Genomic DNA, 20,483 nt, shown 5'->3' with positions numbered 1-20,483 from the left:
TGGTCTGTGCGATGGATGAACGGCACCGCCGCCGCCGTGCAGAAGAGCAAGTGAGTTGATGAGAGTCTCGGAGATCGCTGAAAAAAATTCCGAAGGTTGTGGGTTCGGATCTCGTTAAAGAAGACGATATTTTCGTATGGGTATTTCGGGTAAAATAGCAAATAAAACATGATTTGGCGTTCGTACGTATGCATTCCAAGTTAAGTCACGATCCGGCCGGAAGAGGGAGCCGAGCCGTGCGGGCCGTTTGAAAAGAGTCGTCTTTTTGAAGGTCCCCGCCCGTGGCAGTCGCAGAGGCGCGTGCGCAGCGAAGCCGCCGACGCCGGGTGATTCGGGAACCATGGCCGGTGCGTTAACTCTCGCGCGCAACACCCGCGCGCAACCCCCGAGCCCCCAACGCGAGTCGCACCCTCCCCGCGCGCGCTCCCGGGCGACGATGCTGACTCGAAACGTAGATTTCACCTCCTTCCCCGGCTGACCCCGCGCTCTCCCACCCCCGTCCCTTGAAACGACAGCCCCATCACTGGCGCTCGAGGTGTTCCTCTACTTTGGAAAGCTCTGGGATGTGGTCTTCTGGCTCATCTCCTTCATGGTGTTCTGCTACAAAGGGTACAACCTTCCTTACCCGGGGAACGCGTACGAGATGGAGTTCACGTACCTGTTCATGTACTTGCTGGTGGAGCCCCCGCGGCTGTTCCTGGGATCGCAGGGCAACAAGAGCGTGCGGGCGGGGCCGCTGTGGGCGTCCATGGTGCTCGCCGGGTTCGTGCTCTTCATGCACGTCTACTACATCGTCGCGCAGACCTTCGTGCTTCGGGTGGACTACTGGATGAACGTGATCAGCCTCGTGTTTCTCTCGGCGCAGTTTCTGTTGTCGGGGACGCAGGCGCTGGACTTTATGCGCGGCGCGTGACGACGACGAGGGGAAAACGTGCTTCGGGTGCGGCATCGATAGGGGGGGGAGGACCGCGTCGACACGTACACATATCGCTAGCGTTGTAACAGGAGGAGGAGAGGTCTCCTCGGGTATGCTTTCCGCTCGGCGCCGAGTCCTTTTTTGGTTTTTACACAATGCGAACCCGCGCGTTTCCTACTTTGTTGTGTGGTTATGTGTCCGGCGCGACGACGCCCGTCGCGCGCCCCTCTCATTCAACGCTGAAGCGAGCCTCCTCCTATGATGCCACCGCCCTCCGTTCTCCCGTCGGGCGCGCCCCGTGTATTACTCCAACACCGCCCTCCTCCCCATCGACGCCGCGAATCAAATCGTCGTCGACCGGATCCATCTCTACGCGACTGAGCCGGTGATGCCCGGCCGCGGGGGCTGCAGGAAGGAGAAGAACCCGCCCTCGCTGTTCGCATCGTCGATGAACAGGTCGTCCGGCACCCTCGCGGCGGAGTGCGCGCCGATGCACAGCAGCGCGACGCCAAACGCCTGGAAGATGATGCTCCCGGCCGACGACATGAAAAACACCGCCAACAGACTCGCGCCGCTCATGCCGAGCAGCTTCTCCCGCTCGGAGACCGGCCGGTCGCCAATCTTGAGCGGCTCCGTGCGAATGAGGTACACGTACGTCCACGCGGCGCCCACGAGGGAGAGGATGATGAGCGACGTCGGGTTGTACAGGATAAACGCCGCGAGCACCGCGGCGGTGAAGAGCACGTAGTTGATCTTGAAGTAGTTCATGTTCTTTGACATGCGGCCGGTCGCCTCGGAGAAGGACGCCGGCCGTTGGTACGCGGTCCTGTCCAGGATCTCGCTCATGGGCTTCCTCTGCGGTGGGTGGGGGTTGGACGGATTTAAGGTTGGACGTTCGCGTCAGCGGCGATGGGGAAAAATTGGGTGTCCGATATGATGGTTCACACGGCCAACGGCTAAAGACGCCGCGGGGGCCGGTCCCGAGGAGGAGGGAGGAGGAGGAGGAAGGCGGTCGCACCTGGGAGAAGACGTGCATGGCGGACTCCTTGATCTTGCCGATGGCGCCCACGAGGGGCGAGCTGGTGGTGGTGTTCACCTCGGTCATGGCTGCGACCTGCGTGGGCGGGAGGGGCGCGGGGCGGTCAGCGTCGAAGACGGCCAAGCTGGCGGAAAAAAAATGCGCAGATTTTCGCGATCCGTCGCCTCGACGGGACGCGCGGCGGAGGCGCCGGGAGCATCGAACACGCGCGCCGCGCGCCTCCGACGCCCACACACACGACCGAACACGCCGCCGCCGCGCCGATCGTCCCCCGCCCGGACGCGTCACCGGTCGCATTGCGCGCGGGTTTCCGCTCGGGGGAACGGCCGGACTGGATGAGCCACGAACCGACCGCGCCGCTCGCCCGCGTCTGGGATCAGCCACGGCGCGACGCTCGCGGCGCGGGGGGGCTCCGAGCTCGCACGTGCGGTGTCCGCGAGAGAATATCGGGATCGTTCGCTCACCTTTGGGCTGCCGCGCGGACGACGGACGCCGGCGCAGTCGCAATGATCTCGTCGCCGCGTCCGTCGCCTCCAAACGGCGTTGGCCCGCGGCGGGGAATTATTTTCAGATGAGCCGAACCCAATAATGAGAGGCTGTGAGCGACTCGAATCCGTCGGGGACGTGTAAGAAGTTACAGAACACGAATATTTCATCAGTTTGTGGTTAAAAACGCCATTTACCGAATATCAATTTATTTCCAACTGAAAATCTATGCGTACAAATTTTGAAAAGAATGTGCCTGCGTGATGCGGAACTGATACAACATGTCGGGGCGGGCCTCTCCTCCCCCTCCTCCGTCGACATCCACCTCCTCCGTCGACGTGCAAATCAAACGAATGATGATAAAACCGATGATGGAAACACGAGATGATAACGTACATACACGGGGCGCTCGGAGCCTCGATAGAGGTTTCGGCGCCTTGCATTCACGACGAGTCGGGTCCGTCGTTGAGCCAGTAGGTGTAGATGCAGTAGATGACCGCGACGTTGACCGCCATGCGCAGCGTCACCCCCGCGGACGCCATGAACAGCGCCATCGCTGGGTTCTTGCCCTTGTACGGGAGTCCCCAGTTGTCCGGCGTCAGACCTCCCATGCTGCCCACGTCGCCGGTGGCGATTGGGATGTTGGCCAGACCGGCGGAGTAATCCACGGCGGGTGCGCGCCCGATGATGTGCGCGGCGGTCGCGGATGCGGTCGGGAAACCCGAGTGGTAATGCGCGTGATGTCGGGGTGCCGTCGGGGTGCCGTCTCGCGCCGCCGCGGAGGGCACCAGCGCCCCCAGCGCCAGCCCGACGAGGAGCGCGAGAGATGCGAGGGCGCGTCTCGCGGCGGCCGCGACGCGCGTCGCGAGCGACGGGGCGCGCGACGGCGACGGAGCGGGCGACGGGGCGCGCGATGGCGAAGATAGACGCGTCACGCGCGGGGAACGACCATCATCCGCGGCCGTCGGCGGCGTCGCCGCCGCGAAGGACGCGCCCCTCCGAGCCATGAGGCGCCGTCGTTTCGGCGGGAGATATTTAGGTGTTGCCGACGCGAGGTTCGCCGCGAGCGGCGCGGGGAGCCGGGCGGCGCGCGGATGTCGACCCGCGGCCGCCGCTCGCGGCGACGACGCGATCGGAAGCGCGCTCGCGACGACGACGGACATCGCGTGGGCGCGATACCCGTTGGCGTGCCGCGGCGCGGGTCGTTGTGACGAGGAGCGGCGTCGACGAGAACAACGACGGGGCGACGGGTATCGGTTTCTGCAAACCCCCTTCCGGGAACGAATCAGTCGGTGGGGCGCTCGTCTGCCACGGAGGAGGAGGGGGCGCGATGGCCGACGACACCGAGAAGGCGATCATCTACGCCTTCGATCAATCCGGGGCGGTTGCCGCGGACCTGCGCGAGCGGGCGCTGAGCTACCTCCGCGACCTGCAGGTGCGCGCCCGAGCCCCGACGTCGTCGAGCCGCCGACGCGTGTGCTGGCGTTGTTAGGGCACTTTTTCGTCGTTTTCGCCGCGTGCGATCGGTGGGACCCTCGACGGGCGCCCCCCTCGACCGGCGCCGCACCTTTCGGTGACCCGTTTCGTCCGCCCCTCCCGCGTCGCGCGCATCCCCGCCCGTCTTCCGACTAACCCCGCCGCCCCTCGCGTCCCTCGTCGCACGCAGGCGTCGCCCGACGGATGGAAGCAGTGCGTGCCGCGGTACCAGTCCACCGCCTACCCCGAGGTCCGCTTCTGGTGCCTGCAGACGCTCGCGGAGGCGGTGCGTTTACATCACGCGTCCCTCTCCGACCAAGACGCGTCCGCCCTCCGCGCGCACGTCGCGTCGTGGATCCACGACGCCGCCACGCGCACCGACCCGGCCACGGCCGTGCCCGCGTTCATCAAGAACAAACTCGCGCAGGTCTGCGCGAGGCTGGCGGGTGCCGAGTACCCCGCGCGATGGCCGTCGTTCTTCGCCGATCTGCTGCAGCTCGCCGCTAACGCCGGGGACGGCGGCCTGGACGCGCTCGTCAGGGTCCTCGACGCCGTGGACGACGAGGTGATCAGCTCGGGCGATACCCAGCACGCCGGACAGGGGGCGGGTGTTCGCGATGGGAATTCTAATTCACGCGGAGGCGGCGCCAATACCCACGAGGTTCCGGCGAGCGTACGCGTGAAGGACGCCATGCGAGCGGAGCCGGGGTTGCTCCCGCGGATCGTCGACGCCCTCCGCGCCGTCATCGCGTCGGGGCTGGAGCGAGCGAGCGCGGGGCCCGGCCGGGCGGCGCTCGCGGAGGCGGCGGCCGGCTGCGCGCGAAGGTACGCCGAATGGGTCGACGTGTCCCTCTTCGCCGACGCCGCGTTCGTTCGGACGATTAACGCGATGCTCGCGAGCGCGGATCACGGGTTGCGAGGCGGCGGGTGCGATTTCCTCGCCGCGCTGACGCACAAGGGGATGGACCACGGCGCCAAGGTGGGGTTGATCGCGCGGTTGGACCTCGTAAACGTGTCGCGTATGGCGCTGAATGGGTCGCTGAATGGCGCTAATAATAGGGCGGATGGCGACGACGACGACGCGGAGGAGAGCGAGGGTAAGGCGGCGGCGCTGGCGGCGGCGGTCGGCGGCGAGCTCCTATCCTGCCTCCGCGCGGAGGCGGCGTCGCACGCGGGCGCCGAGGCGAACGAACCGCACGCGCCACCCCCGCCCAAGGATGCGTGCGACGCGGCGGCGCGGATGGTGGACGAGCTCATGCCCGCGGCCGTCGCCGCGCTCTGTTCCCGTCACGAATCGACGACGATGGCGATCGTACCCCTCGCCACCGCGTACGTGAACAGGCTCAAGGACGCGCACGCGTTAAAGTTGATGCCGGCGTCGAGCGCGGCGAACGCGGAGGGAACGCTGAGGGCGTTGCTCGACGCCGTCATTCGAAGGTCGTCGTTTCCGGATGAGTCCATCGTCGGGGTCGATTTCGGCGACGGGGACGATGTGGCGACGAGGGAGTGCGAGGCGGACGCCGTGGCGATGCGGCAGGAGTTGGCGGTGCTGTTCAGGGCCATCGCGCGGCTGGCGCCCCACCTGGCGCTGGGCGCGGTGCGGGGCGCGTTGGCCAGGGCGCTCGAAGGTGTCGGCGGCGGCGACGAGCCCGTTCGGTGGCAGACGGTGGAGACGGCGCTCGGGGCGTTGCACCTCGTCGGCGAGGGCGCGCACGACGGGGCGGTGAAGCCCGGGGTGGAGGAATCGCCGTTGGGCGAGTTGGTGGAGATGCTCCTCGGGGCGTGGGACGTCCTGGGTTCCAAGTCGCCAGAGGTGGCGGCGCACAGGCTCGTCGCGCCCGCGTTGCTCGAGATTTGCGTAAGGTACCACCTCGCGGTGGAGCGGCGACCGGAGCAGCTGCTTCGACCGGCGCTGGCGGCGTTTTTGGACGGCAGAGGGGTGGCGCACCGTTCGCGCGAGGTGAGCCGACGCGCGTGTTACCTCTTCTGCAGGTTCGTCAAGCCCACGCGGGGGCAGATTTTGAGCCACGGCGCGCTGCCCGGGGTGATGGCGGCGCTGGAGCCGGCGCTGATGGACGCGGCCGTCCCGGATTCTTTTGCGAATTCGTCGAGCTCCGCGAATTCCTCCGTCGGTTCTTCGTTCACCGGCGGCGGCACCGGCGGAGCCATGGCGACCGCGGGCAACGACGACCGACTCTACGTCTTCGAGGCTTTCGGGCTGTTGCTCGGGATCGACGACGTGCCGGACGACCTGCGGATCCGATGCCTGGAAGCCGTGTTCGCGCGTCTCCGGGGGGCGGTGGAGGCGGCGTCGAGTACGGCGGAGCCGGCGAACCAAAACCTAAACCCCGCCGCGGCGCAGCACGCCATCGTGGCCATGGGAAACGTGGCGAAGGGCTTCACCCTCCGCGTCGCCACGCAGACGTCGCCGAGGGTTGGCGAGATATTGGCCTCGGGTCTGGACCCCGCGCTGCGTTGCGTCCAGCTGTGGCCGCGGGACCCGCTGACGCGACAGCGCGTCGTCGCGTATTTTCAGCGGTTGGTCACCACCGTCGGGCCCGCGGTGTTCCCTTACGCGTCGCCGCTGCTGGAGCACATGCGATGCGGTTCGCCGTCCGCCGCCGAACTCCGCGAGTGCCTCGTGCTGATCAACCAGTTGATGGCATCGTTCAAGGAGTCGCTCGCGCCTTTCCTGGCGACGCAGTTGCCGCCGCTCGTGACACAAATCGCACAAGCGCTGGCTCCCTTCGCCGCGCCCGGCGGGGGAGTCAACGGCGTGTGCGGCCTGTTCCTGGACGGCGCGTCTCAGATCAACCCGTCGTTGGTGGGCACGGCAGGGAACACCGAAGAGGCGAGGGAGGCGAGAGATTTGGAAAAGATTTTCGTCGCGCACGCGCACGGCGTGGCGGCGAATAACCTCGCCGGCGTGCTCGTCGCCGACCCGAGGCTGCGCGAGTGCTTCCTGGAGACGCTCGCGGCGGCCGCCGCCGGGCACCCCTCGGCGATGAGCCGCAAGTCCGCGCTTCAGGCGCTCATACGCGTCGCGCAGTGTTGGCTCCCGACGGCGGAGGATGTCGCCACGGGGTTGGTCGCCAAAGAGGGCCCGGTGCAGGGGTTTGCGGCGTTCGCGGTGTCGAGGGTGGCGAAGGAGGCGTGCGTCGACGCGGTGATGCGCGGTGATCTGGACCCGAGGGACGCGGGTTGCGCCGCCGCCGTCGCGGAGACTGTGAACTTTACGCGGGTGATGCTCGAGCGGTTGGGGAACGAGTTTGCCAATCACCTGAGGGTGAACCTGCTCGGCGCGAACTGGGGGCTGGACCCCGAGAGCCACGGCCGGGAGTACGTCAGGCGGGTGACGAGCACGACGCAGAACAGCGCGAGGGAGGCGAGGGCGTTTGTGGCGGAGTGCGCCAAGATTGCGCAGGGGAAGAACCCGGGGGTGGCGAGCAACAAGTGCACGCCCGGGATGTGAAGGCTGTTTTTTGGCATTTGACAGTCGAGTTTGACACGTCTCACGCGCGGCCACTTTTCGCCTCCCACAACGCCGCGCCGCCTCCGCGTGCCCCCCGCCATCTCACCACGACGATGCCGGTCCTCGCCGCCCGTCACGCGGTCGCCCCCTCGCTCGCGCGCGGCCTCGGCGTCCGCCGCGGCCGCGTGAGCGCCAGCCCCGGCGTCGCCCGCGCCGCTTCCGCGAACGCCGCCGCGGACGCGGACCGCAAAGTCGTCGTCATCACCGGCGCCAACACCGGCTTGGGGAAGATATCCGCGACGGAGATCGCGCGCGATCCCTCGTACAGGGTCGTGATGGCGTGCAGGGACCAGGCGCGAGGGGACAAGGCCGCCGACGACGTCGCCGCCGCCACCGGCAACCGCCCCGACGTCATGCTCCTCGACCTCGCGTCGCTCCGATCGGTGGAGGACTTCGCGAAACGCTTCGAGGATACCTACGGGCGGTGCGACCGGCTGATGAACAATGCCGGGGTCATGGCGTTACCCAAACGAACCGTCACCGTGGATGGCCTCGAGACGCAGATGGGGGTGAACCACTTCGGGCACTTCCACCTCACCAACCTCATGATGCCCGCCATCCGAGCCGCGCCCGGGCGAAAAAGGATCGTCGTCCTCTCCTCCGTCGCGCACGAGTTCGGGCATCCCGACTTTGACAACTACAACTCCACGGGCGCCTTCGGGTACCTCGGCAGCGGGTGGCTGACGTACGGCAAGACGAAACTCGCCAACCTGTACTTCACGTACGAGCTGCACCGGCGGCTGAGGAACAACGGGGTCCTCGACGTCGACGTCAACGCCGTGCATCCCGGCATCGTCGACACCGACCTCCCGCGGTCGCTCGCGCTGAACTTCTACCCGCTGCTGCGACGAACGGGCGGTTTGATCACGCCCGCGCAGGGGGCGACCGGACAGATCGACGCGTGCGTCGGTGGGGCGTGGGAGGGAATCAGCGGCAAGTACGTCGCCGAGCAGTCGGGGCCGAGGGGGAGCGAGGTTGGGCCCGGGGGCAAGAAAGGGGTCTTCAAGGTGACGGAGAGCTCGAGGTACAGCTACGATCAGGAGGCTGCCGCGAGGTTGTGGAAGGTGAGCAAGGCGCTGACGGGGGCGGGCTGGGAGGCGCTCGGGGAGGGGAAGGTGGAGAAGGCGTCCGTGGCGGTCAGCAGCTGGATGTGACGTCCACCAGGAGGGCTTGATTTGTTTGTGAACGACGACACTTGTCCGTTTTTGACGCGCGTTTTCGTTTTCGACGCGTCAGAGTTTGTGCGGTCCCAGACCTCGGGCGCGTCGCCGCGCGACCGGTCGCACCCGTCGAGGACGATGGCTCCCGCGTCGATACCCGCTCGTATCGCGACGCCTCGAGCGGATCTCGAGCGGTCGATACTCCCGCGAAGGTCCTCCCGCGCTCGGCTCCCGCGCGGTGTCGCTCGAACCACGATGGAACATTCACATCGAGTTTCACGTGGTGCGGGCACCCCCCGCGCGTCACGCGGCGCGCGCTCGCTCGCGCGCCCCGCGGTGACCGAACCGAGCCGCTCGCGCTCGAGCGTCGACGACGAGATCGAATCCCTCGCGAACGCGCGCGACGAGGCCCAGGCCGCCCTCCGCGCCGCGCAGGACGCCTACGCCGAGGCGTGCGCGCGCCGCGACGGGCGAGTCGCGTCCCGCAGCGAGGACGAGGCTGACGTCCTCTTCAACGCGTCGCCTTACGTCGACGTCAGATGCGAGTACGGCTACATCCAGAGCAACGCGGGGCTGTACATCGACGTCTCCAAGACGAGACCGCCGGGCGTCCCGCGCAACGCCCTGACGCTCGCCACCGAGAACTTCACCCGCGAGCTGAGCGCCATGAGAGCTTTCCTCTCCGGCGACAATTCCGTTCCGGGAAACGGCGAACCCGTCATCCTCGCCGCCTCCACCGACGTCTCCCCGGAAGAAGCCGAGCTCATGAGCGAGCTCAGAGATCAACTCGCGACGCTCACGCTGAGCAACGACGCGATATGGGCCAGGGAAAAAGCCAGGCCGGAGGTACCGGCGCCGTGGATCATCAAGGCGCCGTACCTGGCGTTGTGTGTCTTTCTCGATCTAGTCTTCCCCGAGAACCGCCCGATCCAGCGGTTCTGGTTCCTGGAAACCGTGGCCAGGATGCCGTACTTCTCGTACAACACGATGCTGACGGTGTACGAGTTACTCGGGTGGTGGCGGCGGAGCAGTGAGCTGCGCAGGGTTCACTTTGCCGAGGAATGGAACGAGTACCACCACCTCTTGATCCACGAATCCTTGGGCGGGGACGCGGCTTGGCGGGACAGGTTCCTCGGGTTCCACTCCGCGCTGCTGTACTACGGCGCGCTCAACGTGGCGTGGCTCCTTTCACCCGCGCTCGCGTACAACTTCAGCGAGCTCATAGAGGCGCACGCGGTGGACACGTACGCGCAATTCGCCGAGGAGAACAAGGCGACGCTTCGGAAATTGCCGGCGCCTCGAATCGCGAGAAAGTACTACGAGGAAGGCGACCTGTACCTGTTCGACGAGTTTCAGACGGCGCGACCGCGGAGCAGCCGCAGGGTAAGGGTCACCACGCTGTACGACGCCTTCTGCGCCATCAGGGACGACGAGGCGGAGCACGTGGCGACGATGGCGGAGTGTCAGATGGAGGATTCGGCGATGGCGGATGTTCGGAAAATCGACCTTCTCACCGGCGCGGCGCTGGCGTTCATCGCGGCGAACGCGTGGATCGATCGACTGGCGCAGAGCGCGGGTTTGGACACGCTGGAGATTGGCGGCGTGGACGTCGGGGAGACGCTGTCGGAGGACGGGATACTGGTGCAGATACTGCGGTTTCTGCCCTTCTTTTAGTTTTTGTTACCGCCCTTCTTTTAGTCGACGGGGAGACGCCGTGGGAGGATACCGCGTGTAACGTTATGAGTACTCCCGCAGCTTCTCCTTCCGGTGATACTCCTTCATGTGCGCCCTCCGTTGTTGAGCGTTGGACGGCATCGGGTCCGACTCTCTCGCGCGCGGTGGCCCGTCCGTGCGCTTCCACCGCCCGGTCGTCGTCGCGAGTGCCGAAGTGGCCACGACGGTTCCTCGGAGTTCAAACTTCGGGGCTTCCAACGACGCGAAGTCCAGTCAGCCAGGCGGGTTGGTCCTTTTCCCGCCACGCGCGCGGACCGAGAGCCCGTCTCTCGTCGCGCGCGCCCGCGCTCCTCGACGTCGGCGACGGCGCGGATGTCGGCGCCCTCCGACCCCGCGGCGGCCTACTACGCCGGCGCGCCCTTCTACGTCCCCCCGCCCGCCTCCGCCTCCGCCTCCGCCGCCGAGCCCCGCAACAAGCCGCGGCACTGGCCCAACGTGTCCATAGGTAGACTACGTCTTCTTTTTCTTCGGGCTCTCGTCCTCCTTGTTCCGCTTCCTCTTCTCCTTCACGGTCGACTCGTCGGCGGCGTTCTCTTCGCCGCCGCCAGCCCCAGCGTCTGCATCGTTCGCCGCCTTTTACGCCTCCGCCTCCTTCTTCTCCTCCTCCTCTCACCTCCTCCTCTCACCTCCACCTCTCACCTCTAGAGTCCCTGTACGTCGACCTAGAGACGAACCCGCCCGGCGCGCTCGTGGACGTGCGGTATCCCCCCGCGCCTCCTCGCGCAGACGGCGCGTTCTCGCCCCCGACGAACGACGAGCGATTGAGGCGCGCAGTGACGGCGCGCGAGCTCGACGCGCCCCTCGTCACCGCCGCGGGCACCCCGATACGCGGCGAGACGCTGACGATAGCCACCGTCTGCGAGGTGTTCATACCGGACGACGACTTTTCGTCACGCGGGTTCGAGGGATACAGAGGGGTGACCGCCAATCGCGGGAGGGTGCGTTTGCGGGGCGCGCACGAGGCGCGCGACGCCGCGTACGGCACGGCGACGCACGAGGTTTGGGAGAGGACCGAGGTCTGGGGGCGACGCGACTGGGCACAGCTGTGTGTGGCGGGCGACGAAACGGACGGGCGCACAGCTGTGCGCGACGAGGACGGGGCACAGCGTGGACTGTCGGCGACGTCGTCGAGATCGCGCTCCTTCGATTTCGCGAGCGGCACCCGGATCGCGCGCGGTGCTGGGGCGGGGGCGGGCGCGTGGGGATATGGGACGAGCTCCTGGGGGGCGTCGCGCCGAGGAGGGTGACGCTCATGCGACACGTCGACTGCTACGTGTTAGCGGCGTGCGATTGACGATGAATGCGTACGCGTATCGACGATGAATGGTCACGACTGTGTTCCGCGGAAGACCGATCCAATCCGGATCCGCGCGCTCCTCACCCGCGCCACACCATCCGCCTCGGCGGGTCCTCGTTGATCTTGATCCCGTTGATGGGCCTCAACCTCGCGCCGCACTCGCTCAGCTTGACGAAGGCCGCGGCGAAATCCCTGTGAAACGCTTTTTCGTCACTCGCGTACAGGTCGAAATGGGGTTTGAAACCCGGGTCTGTGTGAAGCGCCTTATCGGTGCTCATCCACAGCAGCTCGGGATCCTGCACGTACTCCTTCTTGAAGTACGCGTTGTCGAACGCGAGCCACGACTTGGTCCACGGCTGGCCGCCGGGCATGCCGATGCCCGGTTTATCATCAGCCCTGGCGACGTGCGCGGCTGGGCACCCGGCCTGTTTCGACACCCCGCCGGCGACCGGGCACCCCCGCCCCGAGAACTTGGTCGCCGCCTTCTCCCCGTATCCGAACTGCGACACGCCGCTTCGCTCCTTGAACGCCCTGCCGATGGTGTGCGCCCCGGAGAGCGCCACGATCTCCCGATCGTCAAAGCCCATGCGGTAGAAGATCCTTCGCAGGTGCGTCGACGCGTCCGGGTCGGCTCCGTCGTGGTACGGCGGCTCCGCGTCCGGTAGGTTGCCCTCCTTCGGGCACTCCTCCGGTCCGGTGACGTCAACGCGGCCGTAGCGCATGTACATCTTGGGCCCGCCCGCGCACTCGACGGCGGTGGCGCCCGCCAGCTGGATGAGGTCCGCCCAGGAGAGGTTCGCGTACCTCTCCTTGAACGGTTCGAGGTACGTCAGCGCCTTCTTGAGCCCCGCGTTGGCGCCGTGCGACATCTCGACGTCGAAGCGGATCGAGCCGTTGGCGCCGCCGCACTGGGGCCACGTGCCGATGGTGTTGTCGAAGGTGCCGGCGTCGTGCCACGCGAGGCGGAGGAGGATCGGATGGCAGTTGACCTCGTCGATGAACGCGCGCAGATCGTCGCGGCACTTTTTCAGCGATTCCTGGTAGACGTACACCTCGCCCACGCCGGCCACCTCGGCGGCGGTGGGGTGCGGCTGGATGGTGCGCGCGAGGTCGGCGACGCGGCGGCGCGCGGCGGCAGCGTGGGGACACGCGGACGCGTCGGTCGGTGACATGTCGGGCGGGTGAACGACGCGATCGGCGCGGGATAAGATAGATACTCGTGCGTGTTCGGGCGGCGTCGAACAAGGAGACAGACCTTTAGTCTCAAACGGACGGCTGAGAGCCGTCGGCGGCAGACGCGAGACGCGCGCGGCGTGGATGCGGCCGGCGCGCACCGCGGGGGGACTCGGGTCACTCGCGCGACTCGCCCGGAGGGTCTGGACGGGCGCGGGGGGTCCGACCCCACTCGCGGGGCGCGACCGCGTCGGCAGACACGACGAGCGCCCGCCGCCCGCGCCAATCTGCGAGACGTGCCACCGCCGATTCTGCCGGTGCGTGCACAAGCCTCCCACCGAACCGGCGGCGCCCGGCGCGGAGGACTGCTGCCAGAGCTCGCCGCAGTGCAAGTTCTGCGTGTGGCTGGTGTACGAGGAGAACGTCGCGGAGTATCAGGCGTACCTCGCGACCAAGAACGACGGGCGTTGACGCATCGTCGGCGGGAGACGACCGCGCAACTCCGTTCGACGACCACCGCGCATCTCCTCCCGCACCAACCCCGCATGACGACCCCCGGCCCCCGCCCGCCCCCAACCGCGGACGCCGACGCCGATGCCGACCTCTTCGATCGTCCGCCGGCGCCCGGCGACTACGTCTTCCCCGGCGACGGCACCCGACTCGTCATCCCGTACCCCTTCGATTTCGTCTGCCACGTCAAGGCGAGACACGCGGGCGCGAACGTCGTCGCCATGTTCGCGAAGGAGTTCCCGGCGAGGGACCGGGGGTACTACGAGGCGGCGCACGCGGCGGGGTACCTCCGCGTGGACAACCCAGGGGGCCGGCGCTCGCGCAAGCGACGCGCCCCGAGGGACGAGGACGGGACGGCCGGAGCCGCCGAGGGAAAGGGAATGAGCGGCGGCGACGACGAGACGGTCGAGCCCCTAAGACCGCTCGCCGCGGGCGAGCGCGTGCGCCACTGGCTCCACAGGCACGAACCCCCCGTGCTCGATCATCCCGTGGACGTCGTCGCCGTCACGGACGACCTCGTCGCCGTGCACAAGCCCGCGACGATGCCCGTGCACCCCACGGGACAGTACCGCAAGAATACCGTCCTCGGGGTGCTCGCGGCGACGCGGCGGGACCTAGGGCGGCTCTCCCCGGCGCACAGGCTGGACCGAAACGTGTCGGGGTTGTTGCTCATGGCGCGCAACGCGCGGACGGCGAGCGCGCTGAGGGAGGCGCTGGCGGAGGGTGGGGGCGGTAAAGGCGGGGGCGGTAAAGGCGGTGGCGGTAAAGGCGGTGACTCACCGCCGGGGAGGAGGATCGCCAAGACGTACGTCGCTCTCGTGGACGCCGAGCGATTGGGCGGGGGAAAGTCCCCTCTGTTCGACGTCGACTGGGACGAGCGGGGCGACGACGACGGCGGCGGCGGCGACGGCGGTGGTGAAGGTACGCACGTCGCGACTGAAAGGCTCGCCGACGGCGGCGTTCGCGTCACGGTGTCCGCGCCTCTGGCGTACGACGCCGCCGCCGGCGTAACGGTCGTCGTAACGGCCGCGTCCGATCCCGCGAGTCGAGCGCGCGCCAAAGACGCCGTCACCGTCTTCCGCGTCGCGGACGCGTCCATGACGCAGAGAGAATCGACGGAATCGTCGGAGTCGATCGGCGCCGGATGCGAGCCCGCCGGCACAGCTGTGAACAAAAAGCGTTTAGTCGCGGTGTACTGCGAGCCGAGGACCGGGCGGACGCACCAGATCCGCGCGCACCTCGCGCACCTCGGGCACCCCATCGCGAACGACGTCAAGTACGGCGGCCGAGTGGCCGAGGTGGCACGCACCCGCGAGGAGGTCACCGTGGACGACCCGAGGGTGGCGGCGCGGCTGTCGGCGTCTGTCGGTTTCGACGGGTGCGGCGACGGAGTTTGTCCGCCGCCGTGCGCGCACTGCCCGAGGGTGGCGCACACGGGACGTCGCGTCGCGGGAGTGGACGGGCGCGAGGAAGGCGGGAAAGAGAGGAGGATGGACGCCGAGCTCGAGGCGATCTGGCTGCACTGTCACCGGTACCGGACCGTCGGGGAGCCGGGGAGACCCGGCGAGCCGAGCTTCGACTTTGCGTGTCCGCACCCGCCGTGGGTGAAAGGGCGGCGGCTTCGACCGGTGGACGAGCCGAACGAGGGTTAGACGGACGTCGTTTCGGCTCTGATCGACGTGTGAGAAAAAGTAAGTCTACGATGCGTTCTCGCGGTCGATGTTGTTGTTACAAGGAAAGGTCGTCACGGCTCTGCCGATTCGCCTTTTGTACTCGTTGGATTCTCTTTACGTCCCACCACCGTCCCGTCGGCTGCGGTGCGCATGACCCCGATGCGCTCGCACACGTGCGTCGGCAGCGCGAACACCGGATCGATCGGCTTGATGCCCGGAAACCCCATCAGCGACAGCGCCGCGAGCCCGAAGAACGTGTGATATACATCCGGCTCGTCATCCGGCCGATCGGCGATGCCCCCTTTCTTGTCATCCTGGCACCCGAGGATGAACCTCGCGAGCGCCTTCTGATCGATCCAGTGCATCTTCCCCATGATGCACAGCGACGAGAGCACCCACCAGCTGTAGCACACGTCCGGGAGCTTCTCCGGGCGGCCGTTGAGCCCACCAGCCTTGACCTGTCGCTCCGCGAGCCACCACCCGAGGAAGAAGTGATCGATCCGATCGACGGCGTCGCACAGCGCCAAGCCCCCCACGCACGTAAACACCTGACCGGCGTGCGACTCACCCCCAGGGTCGCTGCCGTACCCGCCGTCGAAGTTTTTGCACTTGTCGATCCACTCCACAACCTTTCCCCGGTCGATGCAACGCGGCCTGTCGATGAGCGTCGATATCGACAAAGCGCAATACGCGAACCTCGTGTCAACCTCTCCCCACTCGTCGCCCATGATGGCGCCGTCGCTCTCGCGCTGCAGCGAGTTGAGGAACGACGCGATGGCGTCGCGATCGATCAGCTCCATGCGGTCGAAGAGCGCGAGGATCTGCACCGCGCTGAGGGTGTAGAGCACGTGCGCGTCGTGGTGCACGCACGGCGCGTACCCTCCCACGTCCGGCACCCAGCACCGCTGCACAAAGTCGCAAATCTCGTCCGCGTCCACGACGTCGAGGCGGCCGAGCAGATCCAGCGACGTCAGGCCCCAGTACATGCCGGAGAGTCGGAGGTGATCGGTGAGGACGTACTCGATCGCGTCCTTGTCCTCGCTGCTCTTCTTGACGTACTGGACGTGCATGTCCTTGAGCAGGAGGTCCTCGGTGAACCCGTCGAGTCCGACGCACTCCTTGGCCCTGCGCTTCACGTCCTCGAATATCGCCTCCTCCTCCTCGGTCAGGGGGGGCGGGTTCCAGAACGGGTGCGTCATGTCGTCGATGGGCGCGCCGATGAAGTCCTCGAGCATCTTCTTGGTGTCCTCATCCAGCTCGACCTTGCGGTCGTCATCCTGTCGCTCGCCGTCGCCGTCGCCCCCCATCGTCGGCGCGGGCGAAAATCTGACGACTCGACCGGCCATCGTCTGGGCGCGAGTTTCACGTCGACTGCAGCGCATAACCGACGCTCTTTAGGGTAAAAAGACCCCGGGCGGCGCCCACCTCCGCCGCAGAAGAAGCGCGGTCGCCCAGCTTCCGTGTGAAGCCTCGCGCGGCAGCGGCGGCGAGGTTCCGTGCGATTCGAAGAGGTCCGCGGGCGGGAGCGTCGAGCGGGTGCTCGAGACGGCGGCGGCCCCGGCGCCCGAGGCGCGTTCGCGGTCAGCCACGAATTGAAGCGCAGGGCGTGCCCTCGTGCCGATTCCCGTTGGCGCCGCGATGGTGAAAAAGTCGAAGAAGGCGTCGAAGCTCGCGCCGCTCGAGCGCGATGTCGAACCCAATCTCCGCAAGCTCACCTTCGTGCGAGCGAGGTACGCGCGCGCGCCGTCGTTCGCGGAGGGGCATCCGAGCAACACGCCGTTGGTTCGGGTGCCCGCTCTCGATTTCCAAAAGATTTTCCACCTTGTGACCGCGATTGAATTTTCGGACGTTGTCCCGCCGCACCGCCGTCCCCCGCGCCGCCGCCGCCCGCTGACGGTTCGTCCCTCCATCCTTCCCCCCAAACCCCGCCGTGCATCTCAGGCGTCCGGACCCGCCGCTCATATCCGACGATGCGATGAAGAAGATGATCGTGCTGGACTCGGCGAAGGGCGATGGCTCGCCAGCCGCAAACGGCGACGGCACATCCGCGAGGGCCGGCGGCAAATCGGCGTCCTCGCCCAAGGCTGGCTCCCGGGGCGTCGTCGTCGCGGACGCCCTCTACCCGCGGGAGCACATCCGCATGGAGTGGCCCACCGTCCGCAAGGTTGGCAGCGGCCTCGCCAACCTCGGCAACACGTGCTTCATGAACGCCGTCATGCAGTGCCTGACGCACACCCCGGCGCTAGCCGCGTTCTGCCTGGACGGCGAGCACCGGCGTTTCAGGCCCAAAGGAGGCAACGGCGGCGGCGGTTCGTTCAGCGCGATATACGAGATGGGCGAGCACGTGTGCCGCGCGCTGGCGGGCGAGCGAAGGGTCGTCTCGCCGAGCGCGTTTGTCAAGAATCTTCGGTCGATATCCAAAACGTTCCGGAAAGGTCGGCAGGAGGACGCGCACGAGTTCGCGCGATGCCTGCTGGACGCCATGCACGAGAAGTGCGTCGAGCACGCCAGGCCCAAGCCCCCGAAGAACTCCCCGAGAGCCGAGACCACCTTCGTGTTCCAGGTGTTTGGCGGGCGGCTCCGATCGCAGGTGACGTGCAAGACGTGCGGCCGCAAGAGCGACACCTTCGACTCGTTCATGGACCTCTCCCTGGACATCGCCAAGGCCAAGAGCGTCGAAGCCGCGCTCAAGCGCTACGTCGCCGTGGAGGTTCTCGACGGGTCCAACAAGTACAAGTGCGAGATGGGCGGGGGTAAGCCGCACATGACGCGAGCCACGAAGCAGTTCACCATAGACGCCGCGCCCCTTGTCCTCACCGTGCAGCTCAAGAGGTTCGAGTACGTGCCGTTCGGCCGAGGTAAGCTGACGCAGTTCGTGGAGTACCCGACGAGCCTGGACATCACCGGCGCCATGTCCGACGCCAACCCCAAGGCGCGAGGCGTGGAGAAGTACTCGCTCTTCGCCGTGCTCGTCCACGCCGGCGGTTCGATGCACAGCGGACATTATTACTGCTACGTCAAAGCCGCGACGGGGGTGTGGTACGAGATGGACGACGAGGGCGTCAGCGCCACGAGCGAGAGGACCGCGCTGAACCAGAAGGCGTACCTGCTGTTCTACGCGCGCGAGGGTACGGGTCTGGATGGAAAAGGAACGGCGAACGCGGCGCTCGCCGCCGCGAAGCGCGAAGCCGTCGCTCGCGCCGGCGAGCGGGTGAGGGTCGAGCGCGAGGGCGCCCTCGCGGGTCCGCGGGGGGCGGGCCGCGAGCGGCGGGAGGAGGAGGAGGAGCGGCGGCGACGGCGGCAAACATCGGACGAGGACGACTCGAGTGACGATTCGTACCGAGTAGGCGACGACGATTCCGATGATTCCTCGTCGTCCGATGATTCCTCCTCGTCGTCGTCGTCGTCGTCGTCGGATTCTTCCGAATCGGACGAGGACGCGTCGCCGGTGCTGTCCTCGTCGTCGCTGAAATCCCCTGGGGGAATGAAATCTCCGAAGCTTCTCTCGTCGCGCGAGCGAGCCGCGCTGCACGCGCTCGCCAAGAGCGATAAGATGGCAAAGACGAAGATGAAGAAGATGAAACTGAAGAAGAAGATGAAGAAGAAGAAGGGGGACGATCTCTCTCCGGTGCGCACCAGGGAGGGTCGGAAGGCGGCGGGACTGAGCCCGCCGCGGGACGAGTGGCAGGCGGACCGGTTGCTGCAGGCGGCGGCGAAGCCCGCGAGCGGGAGGGAGGAGAAAAAGCTCAAGAAGCTCAAGAAGCTCAAGAAGCGCGACAAGCTCGACAAGCTCGACAAGGTCGAGAAGGTCAAGAGCAAGGAGAAGAAGAAGGAGAAGAAGAAGAAGAAGGACGACGCGGATACACCCCGTGTTCGCGCGGCGACGGACGACGACGACGCCGCCCCCACCACCGCCAAGGACATCCGCCGCTGGCTCAACAAGGAGGCTCGCGCGTCCAACGTCGTCGGCCGGGGCGGTCGGTCGACCGCCCGGGGCGCCGCGGACGCGTGGGACGACGACGAGGCTCGGGAGAACGCGTCGCCACGGAACGGCGTTGGGGGCGAGAAGGCGCCGCCGCGATTCGAGAAGAAGGACCGGAGGGACACCGCCAACGGCTCGTCACCCGCCGGGAGCAAAGCTGGGAAGAAGGGGTTCAAGCGCCGGAGGGAGTACGACGACTTGGACGAGGATTACGATCGCGGCAGGCTGTCCAAGCACCAGCGGCGCAAGGCGGAGGGACGGACCAAGTCCGGCGGCGGGCCGCGGAGCAGGCTTCGCGGTAAGACCACCGGGCTCTTCGACTCGGCGGCGAAGCTCAAGAAGGAGATTGCCGAGATGGAAAAGTTTGGAGAGAGGCTGGACGAGGCGTCGCGCCGCCGACGATAGCGGTCGAGGACGACTGTGTTAATTGAACCGCATTCTTTATCGATCGACTCTGAACCGTCGCGTCGCGTGCGTCTCTTTCGTGGTCCACAGTACAGTCGCCGTGTGAGTAGAATGGTTTTGTGACGATGATCGATCAGTCCACTTCGTTTCAGACTCCTTCTATTCTCTCGGAAGGTCCAAAAGTGATTTGAAAGCCACGACCGAAGGCACCCCTCGCCGCCACTCGCGACGGCGCCATGGACGCGCAGAACAGCTCGAGAATCGTGTACGAGTCCGATACCGTGACGTACCTGCGCCGCGGCTCTCTGAATATCCTCGATGCCCTCGCTGTGCAGCTGCCGGACGTCTTCATAGGCGAGATACTGCCCAAGCTCGACCTGACAGATACGCTCAACTTGGCGCAGGTGAGCAAGGCGTACAGGGACGCGGTGTGGAGCGTTGGCGGCGTTCAGTCGATGGAGGCGAAGCTCGTCGCACACGAGGCACACTTGGTAAAGACGGGGACGAAATTACTGTTCCCTGCAATGCCTCCGATGCACTACGCGGCAAAGCACGGCAACTTGCGCGCGGTCAGGGCCTTCCTGCAGTCTGGGGCATGGGCACGGGGAGATGAAAATCTGCTCGGGTGCCTGTGGTGCAGCTCGAAAGCTTGCCAATCTTCCTCTATCTACAGCCACGCGGCGGTGGTGAAGGAAATGATCCAAGCCGGTGCCGATGTGAACATGACAATATCGCGTCCTATTAGGGACCGCCCGGGGAAAACGCTTTCGAATATTACTCCTTTGTTCGCCGCCGCTGCGCTAGGTCACACGCCATGTGTCATGGAACTCATCAAGGCGGGTGCAGACGTGAACATCGCGAGGTCCGACGGCAAAACCCCACTTCACATGGCGGCTTATAATGAACACGAAGGATGCGTGGCCTCGCTTATCCAAGCCGGGGCAGACATTCACAAAGTCGTTGATGATGGCTGTACGCCGTTGTCTATTGCCGTAAACCGCAAGCACGAGAAGATAGCTGCGTTGTTGAGACACTTCGGTGGAGCGCGATGAAAATTCAAGTCTAAAACTAACCTCCATCGCGCGTCACAGGTCCTCCAC

General features: G+C 66.6%; 13 protein-coding genes across 13 annotated transcripts; 9 read left to right on the top strand and 4 right to left on the bottom strand.

Moving 5' to 3' along the window:
• Positions 1-311: 311 nt before the first annotated feature.
• On the top strand, positions 312-1,028 carry MICPUN_62907 (predicted protein). Its single transcript, XM_002509337.1, has 2 exons — positions 312-347; positions 516-1,028. The coding sequence occupies exons 1-2, from the start codon at positions 341-343 to the stop codon at positions 911-913; spliced, it is 405 nt and encodes a 134-aa protein (XP_002509383.1). The 5' UTR covers positions 312-340; the 3' UTR covers positions 914-1,028.
• Positions 981-2,252, bottom strand: MICPUN_62908 (predicted protein; the record flags this gene model as incomplete). The annotated part of the gene is made up of 2 exons (XM_002509078.1): positions 981-1,771; positions 1,935-2,252. The coding sequence occupies 2 exons, from the start codon at positions 2,250-2,252 to the stop codon at positions 1,286-1,288; spliced, it is 804 nt and encodes a 267-aa protein (XP_002509124.1). The 3' UTR covers positions 981-1,285.
• Positions 2,253-2,884: 632 nt separating this feature from the next.
• MICPUN_62909 (predicted protein) lies at positions 2,885-3,604 on the bottom strand (the record flags this gene model as incomplete). The annotated part of the gene is made up of 1 exon (XM_002509077.1): positions 2,885-3,604. The coding sequence occupies one exon, from the start codon at positions 3,602-3,604 to the stop codon at positions 2,885-2,887; it is 720 nt and encodes a 239-aa protein (XP_002509123.1).
• A 167-nt stretch (positions 3,605-3,771) lies between these two features.
• MICPUN_62910 (predicted protein) lies at positions 3,772-7,389 on the top strand (the record flags this gene model as incomplete). The annotated part of the gene is made up of 2 exons (XM_002509336.1): positions 3,772-3,876; positions 4,108-7,389. 2 exons carry the CDS (start codon positions 3,772-3,774, stop codon positions 7,387-7,389), a joined length of 3,387 nt encoding a protein of 1,128 aa, XP_002509382.1.
• Positions 7,390-7,574: 185 nt separating this feature from the next.
• On the top strand, positions 7,575-8,655 carry MICPUN_92105 (hypothetical protein). Its single transcript, XM_002509335.1, has one exon. The coding sequence runs from the start codon at positions 7,725-7,727 to the stop codon at positions 8,601-8,603; it is 879 nt and encodes a 292-aa protein (XP_002509381.1). The 5' UTR covers positions 7,575-7,724; the 3' UTR covers positions 8,604-8,655.
• Positions 8,656-8,853: 198 nt separating this feature from the next.
• MICPUN_92108 (quinol-to-oxygen oxidoreductase) lies at positions 8,854-10,379 on the top strand. Its single transcript, XM_002509334.1, has one exon. The coding sequence runs from the start codon at positions 8,865-8,867 to the stop codon at positions 10,281-10,283; it is 1,419 nt and encodes a 472-aa protein (XP_002509380.1). The 5' UTR covers positions 8,854-8,864; the 3' UTR covers positions 10,284-10,379.
• Positions 10,380-10,655: 276 nt separating this feature from the next.
• Positions 10,656-11,590, top strand: MICPUN_62913 (predicted protein; the record flags this gene model as incomplete). Its single annotated transcript, XM_002509333.1, has 2 exons — positions 10,656-10,788; positions 10,989-11,590. The coding sequence occupies 2 exons, from the start codon at positions 10,656-10,658 to the stop codon at positions 11,588-11,590; spliced, it is 735 nt and encodes a 244-aa protein (XP_002509379.1).
• Positions 11,591-11,649: 59 nt separating this feature from the next.
• MICPUN_109237 (chloroplast ascorbate peroxidase) lies at positions 11,650-12,598 on the bottom strand. Its single transcript, XM_002509076.1, has one exon. The coding sequence runs from the start codon at positions 12,507-12,509 to the stop codon at positions 11,721-11,723; it is 789 nt and encodes a 262-aa protein (XP_002509122.1). The 5' UTR covers positions 12,510-12,598; the 3' UTR covers positions 11,650-11,720.
• A 359-nt stretch (positions 12,599-12,957) lies between these two features.
• Positions 12,958-13,284, top strand: MICPUN_62915 (predicted protein; the record flags this gene model as incomplete). Its single annotated transcript, XM_002509332.1, has 1 exon — positions 12,958-13,284. One exon carries the CDS (start codon positions 12,958-12,960, stop codon positions 13,282-13,284), a length of 327 nt encoding a protein of 108 aa, XP_002509378.1.
• A 143-nt stretch (positions 13,285-13,427) lies between these two features.
• MICPUN_72074 (predicted protein) lies at positions 13,428-14,048 on the top strand (the record flags this gene model as incomplete). Its single annotated transcript, XM_002509331.1, has 2 exons — positions 13,428-13,616; positions 13,701-14,048. Coding segments are annotated over 2 exons (537 nt in total), but the record flags the coding sequence as incomplete, so codon positions are not given.
• A 1,019-nt stretch (positions 14,049-15,067) lies between these two features.
• MICPUN_98131 (predicted protein) lies at positions 15,068-16,066 on the bottom strand (the record flags this gene model as incomplete). The annotated part of the gene is made up of 1 exon (XM_002509075.1): positions 15,068-16,066. The coding sequence occupies one exon, from the start codon at positions 16,064-16,066 to the stop codon at positions 15,068-15,070; it is 999 nt and encodes a 332-aa protein (XP_002509121.1).
• A 914-nt stretch (positions 16,067-16,980) lies between these two features.
• On the top strand, positions 16,981-18,129 carry MICPUN_87287 (predicted protein; the record flags this gene model as incomplete). Its single annotated transcript, XM_002509330.1, has 1 exon — positions 16,981-18,129. A coding segment is annotated over one exon (1,149 nt), but the record flags the coding sequence as incomplete, so codon positions are not given.
• Positions 18,130-19,358: 1,229 nt separating this feature from the next.
• MICPUN_62919 (predicted protein) lies at positions 19,359-20,400 on the top strand (the record flags this gene model as incomplete). The annotated part of the gene is made up of 2 exons (XM_002509329.1): positions 19,359-20,362; positions 20,394-20,400. The coding sequence occupies exons 1-2, from the start codon at positions 19,620-19,622 to the stop codon at positions 20,398-20,400; spliced, it is 750 nt and encodes a 249-aa protein (XP_002509375.1). The 5' UTR covers positions 19,359-19,619.
• Between the last annotated feature and the right edge of the window lie 83 nt (positions 20,401-20,483).

Source organism: Micromonas commoda, chromosome 12 (assembly GCF_000090985.2).
Source record: "Micromonas commoda chromosome 12, complete sequence".
NCBI classification, from domain to species: Eukaryota; Viridiplantae; Chlorophyta; class Mamiellophyceae; order Mamiellales; family Mamiellaceae; genus Micromonas; species Micromonas commoda.
The sequence above is the reverse complement of the archived record's forward strand: the minus strand, read 5'-3'. Positions and strand labels throughout refer to the sequence as shown.

Coding starts and splice junctions, on each gene's coding strand:
- MICPUN_92108 (XM_002509334.1), top strand. CDS start 8,865: ATGGAACATTCACATCGAGTTTCACGTGGTGCGGGCACCCCCCGCGCG.
- MICPUN_92105 (XM_002509335.1), top strand. CDS start 7,725: ATGGCGTGCAGGGACCAGGCGCGAGGGGACAAGGCCGCCGACGACGTC.
- MICPUN_109237 (XM_002509076.1), bottom strand. CDS start 12,509: ATGTCGCACGGCGCCAACGCGGGGCTCAAGAAGGCGCTGACGTACCTC.